The sequence below is a fragment of the Strix aluco genome, chromosome 6 (genome assembly GCF_031877795.1).
Source record: "Strix aluco isolate bStrAlu1 chromosome 6, bStrAlu1.hap1, whole genome shotgun sequence".
In the NCBI taxonomy this organism is placed as follows: Eukaryota; Metazoa; Chordata; class Aves; order Strigiformes; family Strigidae; genus Strix; species Strix aluco.
The window spans coordinates 34,985,503-35,005,341 of record NC_133936.1 but is presented as its reverse complement, the minus strand read 5'-3'; the positions used below and the strand labels follow the sequence as shown (position 1 = coordinate 35,005,341).

At 37.3% G+C, this 19,839-nt stretch overlaps 1 protein-coding gene across 4 annotated transcripts in view; it reads left to right on the top strand.

Annotated features, from left to right (window-relative positions):
- Window positions 1–19,839, top strand: part of MYO1B (myosin IB) — a 117,316-nt gene that overhangs the window by 48,030 nt on the left and 49,447 nt on the right. For all 4 annotated transcript variants that reach the window (XM_074829590.1, XM_074829589.1, XM_074829586.1 and 1 more), the window contains exons 4-7: window positions 5,208–5,302; window positions 7,998–8,102; window positions 11,603–11,649; window positions 14,259–14,322. In XM_074829590.1, coding sequence (XP_074685691.1) covers window positions 5,208–5,302; window positions 7,998–8,102; window positions 11,603–11,649; window positions 14,259–14,322 — 311 coding nt within the window. The remainder of the gene's footprint in view (window positions 1–5,207; window positions 5,303–7,997; window positions 8,103–11,602; window positions 11,650–14,258; window positions 14,323–19,839) is intronic.

Below are 19,839 nucleotides of genomic sequence, written 5' to 3'. Positions count from 1 at the left end.
AGTACACTTTTTATCCTTAGGGCAATTATATTAAATGATTCTGCACTGTAAGCTACTACTATAAATAATCTCTTACGGTTGTTTTTCCTGAATGGTGAATTTTCCACTGAGCTTCAATGGGCGGGGGGAACATACATAGCAAATAGTGATGACTTACAACACAAAACCTGAAAGTACTTCATAAAATGTGCTTCTACTGTTCCGAGCTCAGGTTATTAGGAATTTTTATACTCAAAAACCCTGTGATTCTGATGTTTTCCCACTGCATGTTGTGAGAGGAAGAAATAATTTGTTTGCTGTTACAGAGCACTTCTTTGCATTCAGAAAAAAAAAAGGAATTTAAATGGTGCTTTTAATTAAACTTGAAAGAATTAATATAAACTACATTTTCTGTAAAATTTACATTAAAAATGTACAACTTACATTTTGCTGCTGTTCTTTTTAGTCTAGCATGGTATATAGTCTGATAAGCACCGGTATCCAGCCAGTGTGTTTAAACACAGTTGAGCAGAAATGAAATGGTATCAGGACTCTGCTTCATGAGGAATTGGAATGGTCAAGAAGAGAGGTTTTCTTAATTTTCTTTGGAAGTAGCAAATGAGTTGGCAGTTGCAAGCCAAGATTAAGCAACAGCTGTTTTAAAATGGGGATGGAGAGTCTCAGAATCAAAGCAACAGTCAGTGAAGATGGAATGAAGGGAATTGACTCTATTAGTAGATGAGAAAAGCAGTTGGAGGGAGTTTAAGATAGTGTTAACTAATTACTGGTAATTGAGAATGCTAAGGGAAGTGAGAGGAAGAATGAAAGTGATAGTGGAAAAAAGTACTGGTAGCTGGCAAATACTGATCCTTGTGATTTAGGCTTAAAGGAAAAAGGTGGTAGAAGAGAAGAGCTGTTCTCCTGAGCTGAATTTATGACAATAAGAGCAAGGTTTTTATCCCGGTGTAATTGTGGGTGCAATCTTGAGCGTTCAAATGAAGCACTAGCAGTTGATGCTTGTTTCGGGGTGAGTGGGTGGGAACCTTGCTCCTGTGTTTTGTTAGTGCACAGAGATGCTGTTGTGCAGCTGAAAATTGCTGGAGCGCTTTGGAAATCCCCCTTGAAGGCCTATTTGCTCTTGCCCTTTGTTAGAATTTTTGGGTTAGGACTTTGTGACGGATCTGGCCATCTGGAGCTATGTGGCTGAAAAAGCCGTGCTATAAAAAAGCAAAGCCTTCTTACTGAGCTAGGTGTGGGTGGCGTTTTGATTTCAAATGGCTTCTATACTTAATTCTTAGCTAAAAGAGAACTCCAGTAAATATTTCTGTGTTTGTTGTGGTAGGAGAATGTCGTCGTCTTTCATGAAAACCTAAAAATCAAAGGAGAGCTTATTATAAGGTATGGTAAATGACACTGCTGACACACACTAGCTAATTCAAAACACATGGTTTATAACTGCTTTTTAAACTACAAATTATTCTAAGATTTTACTTAGGCTCTGTAATTGTGAGGTGGCTCAAGGAGTCATATGTGGTTTAAACCAAATGGTGACTTTATAGAGCTGTGCCTCTTAAAGTTGCTAAAAGGAAAAGAATAGAAGGATTCTTTGTGATCTATGGGTCATTAAAATGTGTTAAACTAAAATGACCTTAAATTAAATTATTTTATATATTTGTAACAAATAGAGAATAGCATGAAATTATATTTTTGGAACAAATAAAGTTTGAACCAAAAGACTCAAAGTTGTTTGTTTTGGTTTGGGTTTTTTTTAATTGCAAATATAGAAGGTGATAATAGATAGGAAGGACTGTGAGGTGTAATGGTGTGCCATGAAAGTCAACGTGACAAGTTAATAGATCTGTCTTTTTCTTTGAGATAAAGATCTTTATTTTGTCGCTGACATAAGTGTGTCTAATGCTGTTTATGCAGTGCCGGAAAGACAAAAAAATCTTAGTTATTTAAATATGCTCTTGATTATTGCTCCTCCAGTTGAATTGTTGGAGCAGTGGTTGAAATGTCGGAGGTAAATTTGAGAACACTTCTACTAGGTAACTTTTGATAAGTGCATATGCAAAAATTCTTTTGAAATGAGTTATTTTTTCTTTTGTCTGCAGTAGATAATATTTGATATACTTGTGAAGTATTAGGCTTTGCTGGATTGTGTAGATTGGAGGAAAAGATAATGTATTCGAGTGTCTCTGAGTTGATTGGCTAAAACCAGAACTGGAGGAAATCCCACCCTCTTCTCCAACTTCAGAGGTCTTGATACAGTATTAGACTCTCAGTTTCTCTGCTGAGGGAGGAGAAGAAGCTTTGTTTGGTGTTTTTAACTATGCAGTGGAGGCAGAGTTAATAAATACATCAAGCAGTAAAACATATTTTGACAGGGTCTGTTGAGAAACTAAAATTCAGTGTGTTAGAAAAAATGGTTACTGAGCTGATTAACTCATAACTCAGTATTTCAACAGAGAGAATACTTTTTCTGTGCTTGATGCTGACTTCATTTTCCGGTGTGAACCTACTGCCAAGAAAGTTGTTTCAACAGTGAAATACTAAGTAGTTGATTGCTGAGATTGTTTGAAGGACATCAGGCACAGAATGAGCCATCCGGTCTGTAGGTTTGAGAAGCATCTCAGGGTCTTACCTTCCTGCTGAAAGCTGGTTTCCTGAATCAAACCTGTGGAAACCACAGCATTAGTATTAATGTACTCTCCCATGGCCCATGAATGCTCAGTGCAGTTTTATTTCTTTCGTCTTCATGCTGCTGCTTTTTTTTTCCTTCTTTGCAAAGAAGAGTGTAATGTGTGCTGGAATAAGCGTTTCTGAGTGCCGCACATTGTACTTTTCAATTTACAAGTATATCTGCAGCAGCGTTCAACAAATATTCTTCATTTCCTAAATATGTCCTGTTAGAGAGTCTGGTAAAGTGTTATTGCTACTGTAGTTTGGATTCTGAACAGTAAAGTGGATGCCAGAAATTGTGTCATAGTCTCTCAGCGGCAGCAGGATATTATCTTTTTTTGTTAGTTCTCTGGCATGTTGGTCACATCACAAATCGACTTTGCTAAAAACGTTACAGCCTGCTATTTTCTCGTAAACACGTTTTCACCTCCAGTTGAACTACTGAGTTCAAATGCCTCAATCACCATAGCAGTATTAAGTTTTGAGAGATCAGTCTTAATTTGGGTTCCATGGTATGCGTATCAAAAGGAGTTAATGAACTTTGATCATGATTAAGTGTATGGCCCAACTGCCTATGCAAAGAGAATTGTAATTTAGTGCTTTAGACAATGCAAGCTGGCGAGAAGAGCTGTGAGAGAGGTGGAGCCCTGGGTTGGTCATGAAACTGGACAGGCAGATGTGCTTCAGGAGAGAAGAGGACAAGGGAGGCAGAATGAGGGGGGGAATCAATTTCATGAGTATCATAGGCAGGAACTAGGGAGTGAGGAGAAGCTGTAATTATTTAGTAGTAAGCTGTAAGGTATTTAATTTACCTGTTTTCCAGCCTTTTCAGAATAGCACTCACTTGGTATGCTGGTCTCCTGCAGGATGGCTGAGCTGATAACATGGTGCAACCATAAAAACAAAGAAGCAAACAAAACCAAAACCCAAATAAGCAAATATGAGTTTAATACTGATGAGAGATGAATGGTGTTGCATATGTGATGATTAAACTGGAGACAATATGACATGCTCTCCATAAACTTTTTGGGGGAGAGAAGCCAGAAAGAAGAACTGACTGACCTAAGGGACAGTGGTAGAAAAAAAGAACTAATTTGAGTATATGTAGGTTTAATATTGGAAGCTTTCAAGCTGTGTCAATAGGAGCCTCTAGGAGAGGCTCTGTGTGGCTCTCACTACTTGCATTGTGTTGTCCATGCTACGCCTAACTAGTTTCATGGCAAAGAGCTTGCTTATCTATAAAGGGCCTGTGGGTGCCTGTGAAAGCACTATATGGTCAAAACAAATACTTCATCTGTTGTAGTTATCAGCTGAATGCAAAGTACTGAACTGTCACAGAATAAAGAATCAAGTTTCTAAAAGATGCATTGAACCTGCGATGAGAATGCATTTTATGTTGACCTGAGAGTTTGTTTCTGTTTTCATACATGGTTTGTTTACTGCAAATAAAAAACAATATCCGCCTTTAAGTACACTAATGCAAACACTAAATGTTTTACTAGGTGCGGTAATCTAACAAAGCTCTTGGTCTGTTGAATGGATGTTTATTTCATGTAAAAGTAGGCCGTGTTTGGCTGTCAGATTTTTTCTTTAAGTTGTGTAATGCAAGTGTGCTCTTTTTATTTGGATTTTGCTTTTATGTCCTTTTTCAGATACTACTTGCTTAAATTTTCCCAAGGGGTTCTAGTGCTCAGTTTCCACAGTCCTTTATTCCATGAACTGAAAAATGCAGTTGAAACAAAATCAATACTACTCTTTCTCTGTCTCAAAATTACTGCTAAAGAAAACTAAATATAAGTAACACATCTGTGTTTCTCCAAAATATATGTTGCTGCATGGCAACAAAGCACCTCTAGATTCAAATTGCAGCCCAGTAGTTTCAGGGTTATGATATTCTGAGCTCCATGGAACGACATTTTTGGTACAGGAAAGCTGTTGATTCTTACGATATTCTTTAATTTCCTACATGACATCGCCCTTACTGAGTTAAGAACTCGCTTAATGGGAAGCACTTCTGCATATTATGCAAAAGTCCAGCAATACCAGAATTCTTAAAATGCCCAATATTTTATAAGGTTCTGAGATTTCTTCATACTTTTCAGAGTAGAAATTGCAGCTTATGGTATTGTTAGTGCTCAGGATTCTCCTGTTTCCTTTTTCTTAAATGTCAGACAGAACACATCCTGTTGATGCATTGACATTTTCTTCAATGAAGAATGCTACCTAAATTTCCCCGAAATTTTTTGAAATTTGTTTTGAGCTTGGTAACTTTGGATAAACTAGGAGATTATGCTTGCTTGTTCCTGGAGAAAGTCTAAATAAGCCATGAGAAAAAGTAGTCATTTTGCTTCTATGGGTCTTTGTATTCTGAAAAGTGAGTGCTTCACCACTTACAGAACATTAGGACTTGGGGAGTTTTGTTTGCTTTTGGTTGTTTTTAGGTTTGTTGGTTTGGGTTTTTATTTTCCTGCCTGGATAAAAGGACAGATTGTAGCTGTTGGTATTTGTTTTATCTAATTCTCAGTTGACTCTTTCTTACTTTGCAGCTTTGCTCTGTCAGATGAAGCATACAGATCTTTAAGGGACCAGGACAAAGACCAGTGTATCCTTATTACAGGAGAGAGTGGAGCTGGGAAAACAGGTAATAAGCAATTTTGATCTTATTCAAAAACAGAGTTCTTCAGTCTTGCAGACTGTAAGAGTTGAGAGATATCGGTATGCTTTTCTATTTGGCAATTGCAGAAGATGAATGCTGTCACACTTGTTGCTGTACATGTGAACTTGCACAAACTAGTGTTTTTTTTCACATAGTCGCCATGGTACAGTCATATCACATGTTAATACAGTATCCTTAATCATTATGCAAAGTCATATTAAAGTAATGCTGGTTTGTGATAGTGTATTGCAAGGGCCAGAAAACTCCTAGGCTCTTCCTGCAGGAAACATGAAGAAAACTGAATGCTTTTGGTTTTCTAGACTGGAAGACAATCCTTTGATACTTTTGCATGTCTTTTAATAACTATATACATTTAAACTGGATTATGCCATTTATCCAAGGAAAATAAATAAAAGTCGCTGATTACCTTGGAAATTTCATCAGTCTTTTGCATGCTGTGCTCAGCTGCAATTCTAAGATTGGCTTGTGTACCAGAACACTGTGTTTCTCAGGCAAAGCTGAAATTGCCTTGAAAATGACTGCTAATTTTTGAAGTGGAATGGTAGAAATCAAGTGAGGATTGCATAACTGCAGAACATTTTAGGTAGACCTTAAAGAAGAAAGAAGCCGGTTATTTTCTGAAATAACAATTTAAAACTGAGGTGACTTGCAAAAGAGGCAGCGGGTAGGAAAGCATACATCTTTTTCCATATAATTTAAGAGATTTTTTGCTTTGAATCTGAGAAAATGTGGAGCTTTGTATGCTTATACTAGCAAGACTTAAAGTGGGTAACAAGAAGTTTCTTTCCAAGCCTTTTGTGAAAAAGTAAAATGTAGGCTTCATCTTTGTTTTTCTTTGTCCAACTAGTGGCATCCAATTGAGAGGTCCAGAAGTCTTGTAATATAATCTTTTTTTTCAGTTCAATAACATGAAAACATGTATGTGTTCAGTAAAAGCGTATATTAAAATAATCAAGTTCTTATGGACATGATTGTTAGGGATTCTGTCTAGGAGTTCAGACTAGAAAGGAGTTCTGTTCTGGCATTGTTTAACGTCTTGATTTCCTCAGGAATTGTGAATTGCCAAGTACCTTATACAACTGAGGTCCACCTCTTATTCACTTATTTATTCAGTTGAAAGGTGTAGCAGTGGTTGAGTTTCTGAATGTCTCTGTAGAGAGTGTTCTGGTAGATTCAGATTGGTATAGAGATTTTTAACTGTTCTGTAATTTTCATAGCCGTATGGGACATAATATGAATTATTGATGATTCCTTTCCTGGTGTCTTTATTGGACCAAGCAGAATTCCTAATAAAAGAAGGAGCCTTTATTTTCTTTCAGCGATGTTCTAAGCCTATCTTGAAGTCATTGTGTGTTGTCTTAATGCATATTATTTTATAATACCTTATTTGCTCCTTCAGTGCTTTCTTCTCTCAGTGATTGAGTAGCTCTACTGAAAGAAGTTGACTGTTTTAGGAAATATTTCAAATCGAATAATTTGGTAATACCAAACTCTAAAGGAAACAGATTCTTAAAAATGAGAGCTGGGTTTGAGGTGCAATTAAAGAAGATGGGAGGCCTTATGGGCACACCTATGGTTCTTGCTTCTTGCTTGCTTCCTGTGTTGCAGGTTTCCTCAGTTTTCTGTAAAATACAGCATAGTAATTTAATACTAGCAAACAAATTTGATTAAATAGGAAAGAATCAAAATCCAAGGGGTAACTTCTTGTTTGTCAGTTCTTTCCTGAAATGAAACCCTTACATTTGTAACAGATCTCTGAAGAACAATTAATGGTTTTTTTAATGACCACTGTCTTGAGTTGATGGGGATTCCAGTTGTTAGTAATTACATTGTATATCAGCTGATATTGCCTCAAATTTCACTATTTTGCATCATACTAAACATCACAGACTCTGTTTGTAAACAGAATCCTTCCTTAGCTGCTATTTGTCCTAACCAGCAAAAACATAAGGGTTGGATGGATTATTTAATATTTGTTTCTATCTGTATATGGGTGATTGACACCGATATGAACCCAGCTTTGAGAGTCCAAAAATTGTTCCAGGCTTGCTTAAAAGTTTGTACCTTCAAATTAGTTTTGTTGTTTAAATGAATGCTTCACTTTATTTGTTATACTTCGAAACAGACTGCATAATGTTATGTGATGTTGAATCGCAGTTATTCATTTACTTGTAGTGTACTTTAGAGTTGTAATTACATGTGTATAGTGTTGTATGTTTGCACGTGTGGTATTGTATATCTGCTGATATAAACTGATTGAATTTTGTGTTTTGAAACTGCTTGGGCCTGTTTTTTTGGGCTAGATTAAACCATTTCCAACATGTCAGCTAGGGATAATGTTTTTTCCTTACTGAATACTAAATGAAGGCTGAATGAAAAAGTAGGGGGTAATGTACCATATCTGTTAGTGGCTTCTTTAGCTTGGGAGGGCTCTAGGTATTTAAGTCACCAGGGCTGCTGATGTAAGGGCATGGGTCTCATAGCAGGATGAGCCCTTCCCTCGTTTCCAGATGGTACAACAATGTAGAAGAAAACGTGAAATGAAATGTGCCAGTTCCTGTCTGGCATGGTGAAAATGTGATGCAGATCAAGTCTGCAAATCATTTTATGGCCTATTTGCCAATACTTACTACTATTTTATTTTGCTCTCCCCCCACAGAGGCGAGTAAACTTGTCATGTCATATGTAGCTGCTGTATGTGGAAAAGGGGCAGAGGTTAATCAAGTAAAAGAACAGCTTTTGCAGTCAAATCCAGTTCTTGAAGGTAAGAATCTCACAGAGCATATGCGAGTGTATTACCTCTATGTGTATCAACGTTCCTGCTGAGCTGGTTTGGAAAACTGTATCGGGTCTGGCTGAGCCAGAATTGGTTTTCCCCTGTAGCAGCCCTCATGGTGCTGTGTTTTACGTTGGGAGCTGGCAGGGTGTTGATAGCACACTGGTGTTGTGACTACTGCTGAGTAGTGCTTACACAGCACCAAGGCTCTTTCTGACATTTCCCCCCCCCACAGTGGGACGGGGTGGGCAAGATCTTGGGAGGGGACACAACCAGGACAGCTGACCCGAACTGACCAAAGGGATATTCCAGACCATATGACATCTGCTCAGTATAAAGCTGGGAGAAAGGAGGAAGGGGGTGGGGTCACCCTTGGTCCTCCGAGGCAACCGCTACGCGTATCAGAGCCCTGCTTCCTGAGAAGGCCCGACATCGCCTGTTCATGGGAAGTAGAGAATAAATCTGTTTTCTTTTTTTTTGCTTCCGCGCGCGGACCTTTGCTTCGCTTTGCTTATATTAAAACTGCTGTTGTTTTACCCACAAGGGTTGTTTTGTTTTCCTATCTTATTTTCTTTCCCTTCTTTGCCCTATTGAGAAAAAAAAAAGGGAAAGGGGGGGAAGTGATAGAGCGACTTGGTGGGTACCTGGCATTTAGCCAAGGTCAAACCACCACAAAAACTGTGGTGTTGTTTCATTGTTATTCGGTGTCCAAAACCATAGGAGATGCTTTCAGTGAAGACAGCTACAAGATTTTATTCAGTTGAAGAGATGTTTTCTTGAGAAGAAAACTGTTTCCCTCAGGAAGGGAGAGCTTAGGAAGTTAGGTTGTATTTCCCAGACTCCTCCTGCTGCTCTCTGAGGGTGTACCCTTTCTTAACCCTGCCTTGATGATGCTTGGCTGTATCAAAAGACTTAACTTCAGTCCATCTGATTCATTTGCTTTCAAATTATATTATTATAGTCTCTAGTAAACAAACAAGTTCTCTAAAGCATTATTTTTCTTTTAGAAAAAAAAGGGTGAAGAAATGGATCTTAGAAGAAACTCAGCCAATCCATATGCATGCCTGTTGTTCCCTAAGACTTATTGTTCCCCGGGTCTGGTGACTCTGTTGGCCAGTCTTCCTGCTCTCCCATGAAATACTTTTTTTTAATTAGTCATTTTAATTTAAAGACGTTGGCTGCCAGAAACAGGATCTTCATTTTTCCTGGAGATAGGATATATGATCCTCAAGGCTTGCAGTTTTGTCCCATTGTATAATAATTGCCTTCAGAAGTGCCTTGGTTAGCGTTGATTTATTTAGGTCTATTGTGTTGATTCCTGGCTCAGCCCTTCCCACAGTTCTCTAAGCTATTGTGGTACAGAGGCAAATTCTTATGACATGTATGATTTTGTATTATGGCCAGATGATATGCAGCATTTGTAAGACTGTCGAGTGTCAACATTTTATTTATTGCCTAGCTATCTATACATATATGCGATAATTTGGAGTCTGTAGGGAGCAAGCACTCTACAAGTGAGAACAGGGGAAGAAAATAAAAACCAAGGAAGGGAATGCAAAAGTGAATTGGATGGGTAAAATGCGGTCGTTGACTGTACACAAAAATCGTAAGCGAAGACTTGTAAAAGAAGGATGAAATGTTAAAAATTAAGAATAATAAAAATGCCGGATAAGCCTTTCCTTTGATGATCAGATATGTTCCACTTAAAGCTGGATGAGGGGATTGCAATCTTCCATTGTTTTAGATTCACAGAGAAGAGCTGTGTTGCTTTTATCACTGCTCTGGAAGGCAGATTTCAGATGTGGACAGAAATAGTATGGCAAGAACAGAGGTTTTTCTTGCCAAAGCTAGATTGTTCCCCAGGGACTGCCAAATATATTGGATTTCTTGTTGGTTTGTGAATCATTCTTTTAAAGCAAGAGGAATAGACTAAGCTTACAGAAGAGTGCCTTATCATTTCAGGGTATTATTCGTTCTACTTGGTGTGCTTGTTACTGGCTATTTAGCTTTTTGGAAGGTAGGACACAGGATTATTCCATGAGGCCGCTAAGCAAGCCTGGCTGCTTATATACATTTTAGACAGAAATTAAGCATTTGTGGTTAGATTTATTTTTCTTTGGTTATATAGTTCTGTTCCAGTTGAACTGCACTGCAGGAAAATGACATAGATGTTACATATGCATAATTTATCTTATGGGTTTTTTTTTTTAACTACAGTTGCTACTGTAAATTAACTTTTAGAAACAATGAACTTAAGGGAAAACTGAGGAATGTGTCTTTATAATGGAACATTTGTGCTTGATTCTGTGCAGTTATAAATGACTCTACTGTTCAGCACTGTGTTTAAGAAAATGCAGCTCAGAGATTTGGTTGTTGAAAAGATGATTTATTGCAGGGCATAGAGATTTTAAAAACAATTCTTTCACTTATCCTTGGCCTTCACGAGCAACAAACTTTTCCTTTTGGCTTCAGTTCTTTGATCAAGAATAAGTCTACTCATGCAAGTTTATTGAAGCCTAAAAGCATGTATTTATTTCTGTCCAAAAAACATTGACTTGACTTGATCTTTGAAAATATATATGCTATATAAATAAATACTGGGATAAATAAAGTCTCCTGTTGGAGTAGAAGTGCTATACTTAATAATTTAGGGGACACTTCTGTTTGACTCTATGCTTTGACAATGTGTGATGTTTAGAGCTTGAATTGTCCTCCAGCCTGAGTTCTCCTGCCTATGTTCTAAGCTGGTGGCTGCCCATCTGAATGTAGCCCTGGGAATTCCTTTCTCAGAGAGTTTTCATTGTTGGAAAACTTGAGCTAAAGAAATTAAAACCAAAGTATTCAAAAAGCTAGTTTAGGTCAAGCTGAAGAGAATGTGTTAAACTTGCTTTGTAAATCAGACTTATGTGAGCTGATTAACGTTCAGCTTAAGCTAGGATAAATGTGTTGGAATAGCATAAAAAAATCAGTTTCGAAGCATTGATTAAACTGTCCCATGCAAACAATTTTTAAGTGTCATTCTGTAATGTCCTCAGTTCTGGCCTTCATTTTTTTACCATCTCTAGTTCTGGGAACTAAGATTTATTTCTTTCTCTGAATGGAAGAGGAAGAAGTATTTCTTATATTCAAAGTTATTTGAGTAATAAAATTTTAAATTTTATGATTCAAACCCCAAGGATATATGCTCAGTCCAGGTGCAATTTTGTCTTGGAGCCATTTCCCCTTGTTATGTTTTTCTTTCACTTTTTTTAAACAAAGGAAGTGTTGAGATGAAACTTCTTTGGACTTCTATAGGTGTTTTCTTATTTGTGATCACGTCCGTCACACTCCCTCTATCCCCAGTGATTGACACCCATACAATGAACAGGGTATTGTTTCTCAGAAGTCTATGATTCCTTTAAATATATAAACAGTCATAGATATTTTAGCATTTATATATTTTTTTACTGACGGATTTGGTTGTCATATTTGTTTTTCTCTTTCCCCAGCTTTTGGAAATGCCAAAACTGTGAGGAATGACAACTCCTCTAGATTTGTAAGTATTTTCTTCAAGGCTGAATTTGAATTCCTTTTAGGAGAGCGTGTTACATTGTTGGCTGTTTCTGTTTTACCTTATATCAGCCATCAAGGTATCTGTAAGGAGGGAATGAATAATTTGCAGAGAGAACTTTCTTGTAGTTGTCTGAGGACAATAGTGTTTGGAGAAGGTAAACACCTTCAGCAGCAATCAGTATTTCATTTTGTACACTCGAGCATGTTCTCCTTCCCCAATGTGTTAGTAATGCATTATTAGCAGTCGCCCCTCTTAAAAAGATGTTTCACCTAATTGTCAGGAATCTTGTTGGTTTCTGATGTGGGCATAGAGTTCTGCTGAGAATCAAAGTAGAAGCTAAAAAAAAAAGAAAATAATTAGGATGTGACAGTCTATGACCGGATGAAAACATAATTACAGCACAGCTGGATTCTTTAGTTTTCTGGCACTGGTGGCTATAATGTCAGCGACCATGTGCCTAGCAACTGGTCTGCTTAGCAAGTCAATCTTTCTGCGTGATCTCATTTTCCATCCGTATGTATACATTTTTTGTTTAAATTGTTACTGCAGGTTCTCATTTTCTTTCTGTGATGCTTCAAACTGTGTTTACAATTTTAGTTTTAATATAAACATTTGTAATATTACTTTTTTGCTTATATTCTTTATCATCAACTGGTTGAATTCAGGCTTTTTTAGCATGAAGCTGCACGTGAAATTATAAGAATTGATAATTGGCCAAAAAAAAAAAAGTTGAAGCTAGAGTTGGAAGATTCAAAAGTGTGAGTACTCATCATAGTTTCTCCTGCTAAAATCAGGAGATTGAATGCAACTTTGTCATTTGCTCACTTGTGTGCAGAGGAGTAATAGTGTGAGATGTGTAAAGTAGACATCAGAAGACAGATTAATTCACTGGGAAAATGGTGCATTGTGAGTAAAAGCAAATGGGATATTGTGACATTGGAGAGCAGCTTTTTTTCCACATGGGAGACTGCTCTTCCCTTCACTTCTGATTCTCGAGGGTTGATGATGTTGTTCCACATGGCTGTGAATCCTCCTTCTGCGGCTGTCATTGCCCCTGCTCGTAAATAGAGCAAAGGCTGTTCATCACAGTGCCAGGGCCAAACTTTGAGGCACTGTAGAACATTTATTTTTTGAAAGAAAGGGTAGGAAAAATGTAACTATCAAAGATGACGTACTACAGAAAGGAGGAGGAGGCAGCGAAGAGGAGAAGAGGTGCCATTTGCAAACAGAAGTCTTTCCAGGACAAAGTGCAACCAACTACTATTTCGCCTTTCAAGTCCTTGCTTATAAACATAAAGCTAAAAATACTTTTGGATACATCCAGCTGGCCCAGTCCTTGGGAAATTAAAATTTAATTATCTGATTTAATTCTTTATCTCAGAATTTTGAATCAGCTCAGAATTAACTTCAAACAAGAAAGTATAAGTACTGTCCTGTCTAGCATGCCTCAGCTGCCAGCAAGGAGAAGAATGGAGTTTAAATAGAGTCAAGTCAATCTTGACAAAATACCCAGTAAATTAGAAAATATCTTTGAGGGAGTCAATGTAAAGTGCCTGGTGTTTATGCTCTGCAATTAAAATTAAAAGAGAAAGAAAAAAAGAAAACTCTTCTTAAATGCAGTGAATGAGGTAGTATAAACACAAGGCTTCTCTTTTCAATAGGTTGTTTTTGTCCTCTGTTAAGTAAGCACCAGAGGGTGGTGAGATCATTTCTGTGCATGGCTTGTGGAATTTGGTTGAACTACTACCCCCATTTTTTATCTTTTCAAACTTCCTTGCCAATGTGAGCTGCACTACTTTTGCCTTTTCTACATGGTATGGGTCTGTCCATTTTGTCACTGTTAAATGTAGCTGTTACTACAATAAACACTTGTCATATAAATTAAAACGATGCAAAGACCAGAGCAATCTTCTGTGATGTGGAAAAGTCAAACAGAAGTCAAAGAAACACACTGCGCCAGTATGGCTAAAAATGAAATCGCTTTTGCAGTGACAGTCTGTTAATTGTTGCCTCTGGTCTCCTGAGTTACGCGGGAAAGAGTTCAGTGGGAAAAATCCATCACTTTTACAAGGCAGGCACACGCTTAGGGACAGACACCCCACGATTACTAACAGTAATCGTTGCCAACCAGTCCTTCAGGCCAGACGAGGCGGCTATCCTTCAACTGCCCTGATTCACACTCTGAGAAGATTTTACACTGAGAAAATAAGTCTGTGTGGAAGATAATTTCTTCCTGCATTCTTCTGTTAATAGGCACGGTAATACCTACATGGCCCCAAGTATTGTTTGGTGTTCTTGGCATTCTGGTGAAAGTTTGTATAATGTGCATTTTCTTCTTATAACCTTAGAAACTGAGGCGTTACTGAGTTGCATTACAAACCTGATTAAAGCTATTCTCATGAAAATCTCTGGCTGTGATAATGAAATTGTTTTAGAAGCTTTGAATCATTTTCTGGTTTTCAAAATTTGACGGAGCGTAGAGGAGGTTGCCAGATTGCTCTTTTAGCTGTAAAAATGACCAACAAACTTGAATGACATAAGCAGTTTTTCTTAAACAGAACTTACAGTCTTAAAACATGTTGCTTTCACAGGGAAAATACATGGATATTGAGTTTGACTTCAAGGGTGACCCACTTGGAGGAGTTATAAGCAACTGTGAGTATTACTCTTGATATCAGCATATTAACTGCTTAAAATATTTTGTTCAAAAAGGAAGGTGGTTAAATTATTAAAAAGATCAGCTGTGTTTGTCTAATGGAATCTCACTCCATTATATGAAAAATTCTGCTTTGTAATTTTATTGCTCTTTTGGTGCAGAATATTGTACCTTAGAGTAAGTGAAAACGAAGAAGCAAGCATGAATAATGAATGTACTGTATCGTTTAAAAGGTATTGAGTAATGTGTGGGGGTTCATATATTGTCTCTGAAGCTGGTAGCAGATGGATATGGGTATCTGAGGCTCTTTTTTATACTTGAATCCCTGGGATCAGTTGCGTTACTTGGTGTGATGAGTAGATGATGTCTGAGATAGGCTTTTTTGTAATTCGTAAGAGTGATAGAAAGTATGCTGGAGATCACCATGAGGTGGGTATGTTTATTTGGAATCAAAGCATTCTGTACTAATTTTAACGCACCTCACAGTGTAGGAAAAGGCTTATCATGAGAGAGGATGAACAACTAGTTGAGTTTAGGGAGGCAAAGGCAGCCTTGGAGGTTGTTACTGGACGTGAGGATGCCGCTACGAAATCTGTAGCAATTCAGAAATTTTAACCAGCTCTCTGTTGGGAAGAGAGAGGCTGGGAACTGAGTGTCAGCCCAGGATGCCTTGATTTGCTTTCCTTTCGAGAGCTTAAAATAAATTGCTCTCTGTGCTATATAAAGCTATGTATGTTTTTCTTTCTTTCAAAAAGGGATGGAGGAGGGCAGTGAGTGACTATACTAGGTGTCACTGACCTAGCCTTGACCTCTTTTCCCACTCAGCCAAATTCATCGCTGTTTCTAAAGACTGACTTTTGACTCCATTGGCATTTTACTGGTTGTGAAATAATGAGAATCATCCAACGTGAGCTGGACTCTCCATATACAATGTAAACATTTTAAAACATTGTGAAGAACTTTACGCATAAATATAGGGTTTGATTTTTTTCATAGGGCAAACATTTTTTTCTGACCAGGATACCTTTTGGAACTGTGCCTGAAAGAGCATGATTTTTGTGACAGTAGATCTTAAAACTCAAAGCAATCACAATGGAAGTGTTTGTGGCTATCTATTAACTTTGACATTTGGCAGTCAACGAAATAAGAGGTCAAACATACTCCGTGTATTCATCAATAATTAAATGTGAACAAAAAGGTTCTAGCAGGCTAGCTGTGTTTGTTTCTTTTTATTTCACGTTCAAAATAAATACATAAAAATGAACCCTCCTTTGTAGAGTGGACATTCAACAGTTTTTCTTTGAAAGTACTGTGCTGATTCATCTAATCAAAGTATTATGTCATATCAAAAGGTGTCCAAATAGTTACTCTATAGTTTATCTGCCTTATAAATCTTTGCATGTTGTAATTATGACATGTAATTATAATGATGTGATGACATACGTAATCAAGGGCAGACATATTTTTAGATCTTCCTAAAAGATGCCTATTTTAGGCATTCTCACTGTCTTCTCACATTTAACAAATATCTAATAGCAAGAAGATTAATTTAAAATTAAAGACCTAATGTGTAAGCCCTGTTGTGGAAAAGATGTTACTTGTTGAACTATGAAACACCCCATACTTGACAGGATACGTCACAGGAAAATACCGAGTTCTGTAGCTGCATGTTAATATATTTCATCTTTGATTTAATGTTCGCAAAATTTGATAGTCCATCCATCTCTCTGTAAAGGAGAGTTTGAATTCTATATGGTTTTAAAGGAAGTTTGTTGTCCTCTGTTAGCTCTTCTCCACACATCTGCAGCATTGCATTGCAACAGAAATGTTTCTGTTGTGATGTATCACCATTCTGGAGAGATCGGGGGCTTAAATTATTTTACACCACTTACAGTTTACTCTGGTTTTAGTCAAATTTAGGATTTGTCATCTTAATTCCTGAAGTAGGAAGTCAAGTAGTGCTGAAGTTTCCTATCCTTAAAAGGGAAGGTATGGTTAGTTTCTTCATAAATATTCTTTGCTTTCTGACCATCTGTTGGTTCAGTGTTACTATGATGTGAAGATGATATCATAATATTTTGATTAAACTTTAATAGTTTTATCTGACGAGCTTGATTTCCAAGCATCAATGAAGTTAGCGGGCTTTTTGGATCACAGCCTGTGTTGCCAAGCTGTAGTTCATACTGTGAGTGGCTGGAAGGAGACACGGTGAACATCTAGTTTATTTTGGTGGCAAGAAGGGTAATGAAGGTAAGCTACTAATTTTATCAGACTGGTAGAGATAAACAGAGACACATTAGGCTGAAAGGTCTTGTTTGAAAGGTCTGATCTGTCCTACTCTGAAATGCTGTGAAGCTCTGTGAAAGGCTAATGAATCTGCCTGTGGCCCTTCATGTAGGGCTGATGCTGTTGTGACCTTCCCTTGGGCCATTCTCCCGATGCCCTTCAGTGAGCTCTTACTTCTTCCTGACGTGTTAACCTACGAGTGAACCTTTCATGGGATGGAACTAGAGGGTAAAATTATCATGACAATGCATACCACATGTCTGTCTGCAGGCTGCAGTGAATGGCAATGTCCATTGCCTTTAGCAGAAGCTGACAGATCTGAAATGTTTAATGTGCCATAAATGGAAAGGTAAATCTTTTGAGTAAAATTAGAATGGGAACAGTAAAATGGAAGGGATTGTCATGGAAGAGGTTTGTAACACCGATTAAGTCAGAACCGGTATGTTCCCAAACTGAAGATAATTTTATGTTTGAACAGTGTAAAATACATGTAGACTCATTACACGTATATTACATGGCTGCTCAGAGCTTCCGACTGCACTGATTTCTAAGGCATTTGACACATTGCTGTATCATGGTGTACAGTCCCAAAAAGAAACTGAGAGTGGAAAATTGGAGATCAACGTGATTTATGCAAACTTTAAGTATATTATGTCAGTCTGGAGTTTTTTACCCTTAGACTACAAAAGAAAAATGATTTCAGGTAGCATGTGTTCTACTTGTTTGATCCTACGTTGGCAGCAACTAAGGGATGGGGGTGAGCAGGAGGGTGAAGAAGGCTGAGTAAGGTGAAGTATGTAGTAAGCCCGAGTTGTTGGAGTCCTCCCTTTTTGTTAGTTTTCTGTGAAGGTCCCAGCTTGTTTTCCTAATGGTGGGAGATGCTGCAGTCCATCTAAGATGAGGTGCTAGGTAACAGACAGCCCATCCATTCATGGGCTGACCTTTTTCATGTTCATGGGGTTCAGAAGCCCAAATTACTCTTGTAAGCATTCCTGGATGCTAAACCTTTGCTGTATTGTCACCTGTGGCTGTAGACATCCCATCAGTGTTTTGTAACAAACGCCAGTCCCCAATTAAAGGTACATTGCTCCTTTAAAATACATTTACAAACAGGTAAATTGCATTTACATTTTCCCTCACTGAATTGAGTACGGGGTGTATCTGCTCTTTCTGTCCTCCTGTGGGGTGTTTACAGTTGCTGCTGTTGCAGTGAACAGTCTTGTCAGTGCTTATGTGCTCAGAGGTTTTTTCCAGAGCACTTGTGAGGAGAGGCAGTTGGAGTGTTGGGTAATTAACTTGCTTTCACCTGGGTGTAATATTGTGGAAATAAATTGCAGGAACCGTCAATATTATTCTTAGTTTTCCATTTATTATAACTACTGTGTTAGTGGGGATGAGAGCAGGAGAAAGGAGAGTAGTAGTTTCATTTCCACCTATAATTACAGAATAATATGTATTTTATGTAAAAATGGGCATGTTTGTTTTTGAAGTAATAGGTGCTAATTGCAATAGCTTGTACATCTCTAAAATACGAATCTGCTCACAGATGCTGCATCTGTTTTGTACTCAAGGCAACGTTTGTGTGCACACTTGGTTCATTAGCTTTGTGACTGGTTTTGTGTACACTAAATTTTATGGTTGGAACGGTTTTGCATAGTACAGTCCAAAACGTTTCACGCTTGCAGTTGTTCAGACCTTTGGAAAAGTAGGGATCTTACAGTATCTTTCCCAGAATACTTGTAAGTCTTCAATTTTCATGTTTCTCCTGAAATTTCCTGCTGAAAGATATCTAGCTTTTAGCATTAGGTCATCTTTCCTAATCTGCCCAAGCCCGTCAGTAATGTAATGATTAACTAGAAGACAACAGTGGTGCAGATGAAGCACGATGTATGTAATGCCTGCTTTTGAAAAACCAGCACAGTGTAAAGTCCAAATAACGAGTGATTAAGAAAAGGTCCTGTTTTGACATCTTTTCCAGCAGCAGCATGGAAGAAACCTATGATGTTTATCTAAAGCAACAACTTTTTAAATTAGCGAAGTGATAGTGATAACTTTACAACTTGTTCTTCCTTACAACTTGTTTGTCCATTTTAAAAGACAGAAGTAATTACCCACTTACTGAGAAATCAACAACTTGGGCTGTTGATTTTGATTGTGTGAATGCTGTTAGTAAGCTCCTTTGCTTAGGGAGGTATTACACACATTTTACAATTAGACATTATGGAAAGATATACTTGATTTTTTTTTTTTTTTTTTTTTTTAAATCTTAACTTGTTCCAACATCTCCCTTGGTGTTATGGTTAGCACAGTTGTCACTGTTTGGGCAATTGCCTTGCCTAAATTAGGAAGTGTTTAAAAAAAACAAACAACAAACAATACTAAACATTTTGATTAGCTCATTTTTAAACATCATTTAAGACTTGAGTAATCAAGATTTAACACTCTTAAAATTGTGCAATCATTGTATTTTCACTACACATACTGCCCAGAAGTAGTTTTTGATATAATTAGGGATCATTTCATTCAAGAGAACATTATTATAAACTTGGTGGGAATAATGGGAAAACATTCCTGAGAAACCACTGCTGTATTTTCTTTTTCATCACTGACTTTTTTTGATGACAGCTGAGGAATCAAGGTAGGAAAACAGAAAACATACTTTAACATAATGTGACTGTAGAGATAAGCTTCTATGACTAGGAAATGTTCTGTAACTTTGGTTGAATAGCTAAAAAAGTCCTTGATCATGGCCAGCTGAAGAGATTTATGACTAAAATAAGCTTTTCCTGGATTATTCAGAATGTACCAATGTACTGTCGTGTTTTGTTCTTAGTTTACTTATTCCTTTCTTGAATGTTGATTCAATTTTTAGTATATTTAGAGAAATACAAATATCCTAATTTTTTCAGCATCAGTCAAGTTCTTGTGTCAAGTAACCAAAAAGAAATCGTGTAAATCTGTACATTAGAGCTTGCAGAAGTATTCAGCATAATTTTTTTTTCTTTCATGTTGCGTTCAGACAAATAGTTCAGTAGAAAGCTTACACAGATCTTTTGCATTTAAACCAGTGTTATCTAGGAATAACAAATAATCTTCAGAACCTGAAGAATGTAGCTGAATTTTGAGTCCTCTGAATTGATGGATATTCAAACAATATGATTTAAAAAGTGCTTCCAGGGTGGACCTTTCCAAAGCAATTTAATTTTTATGGTTGCTTTGATACATGCAGC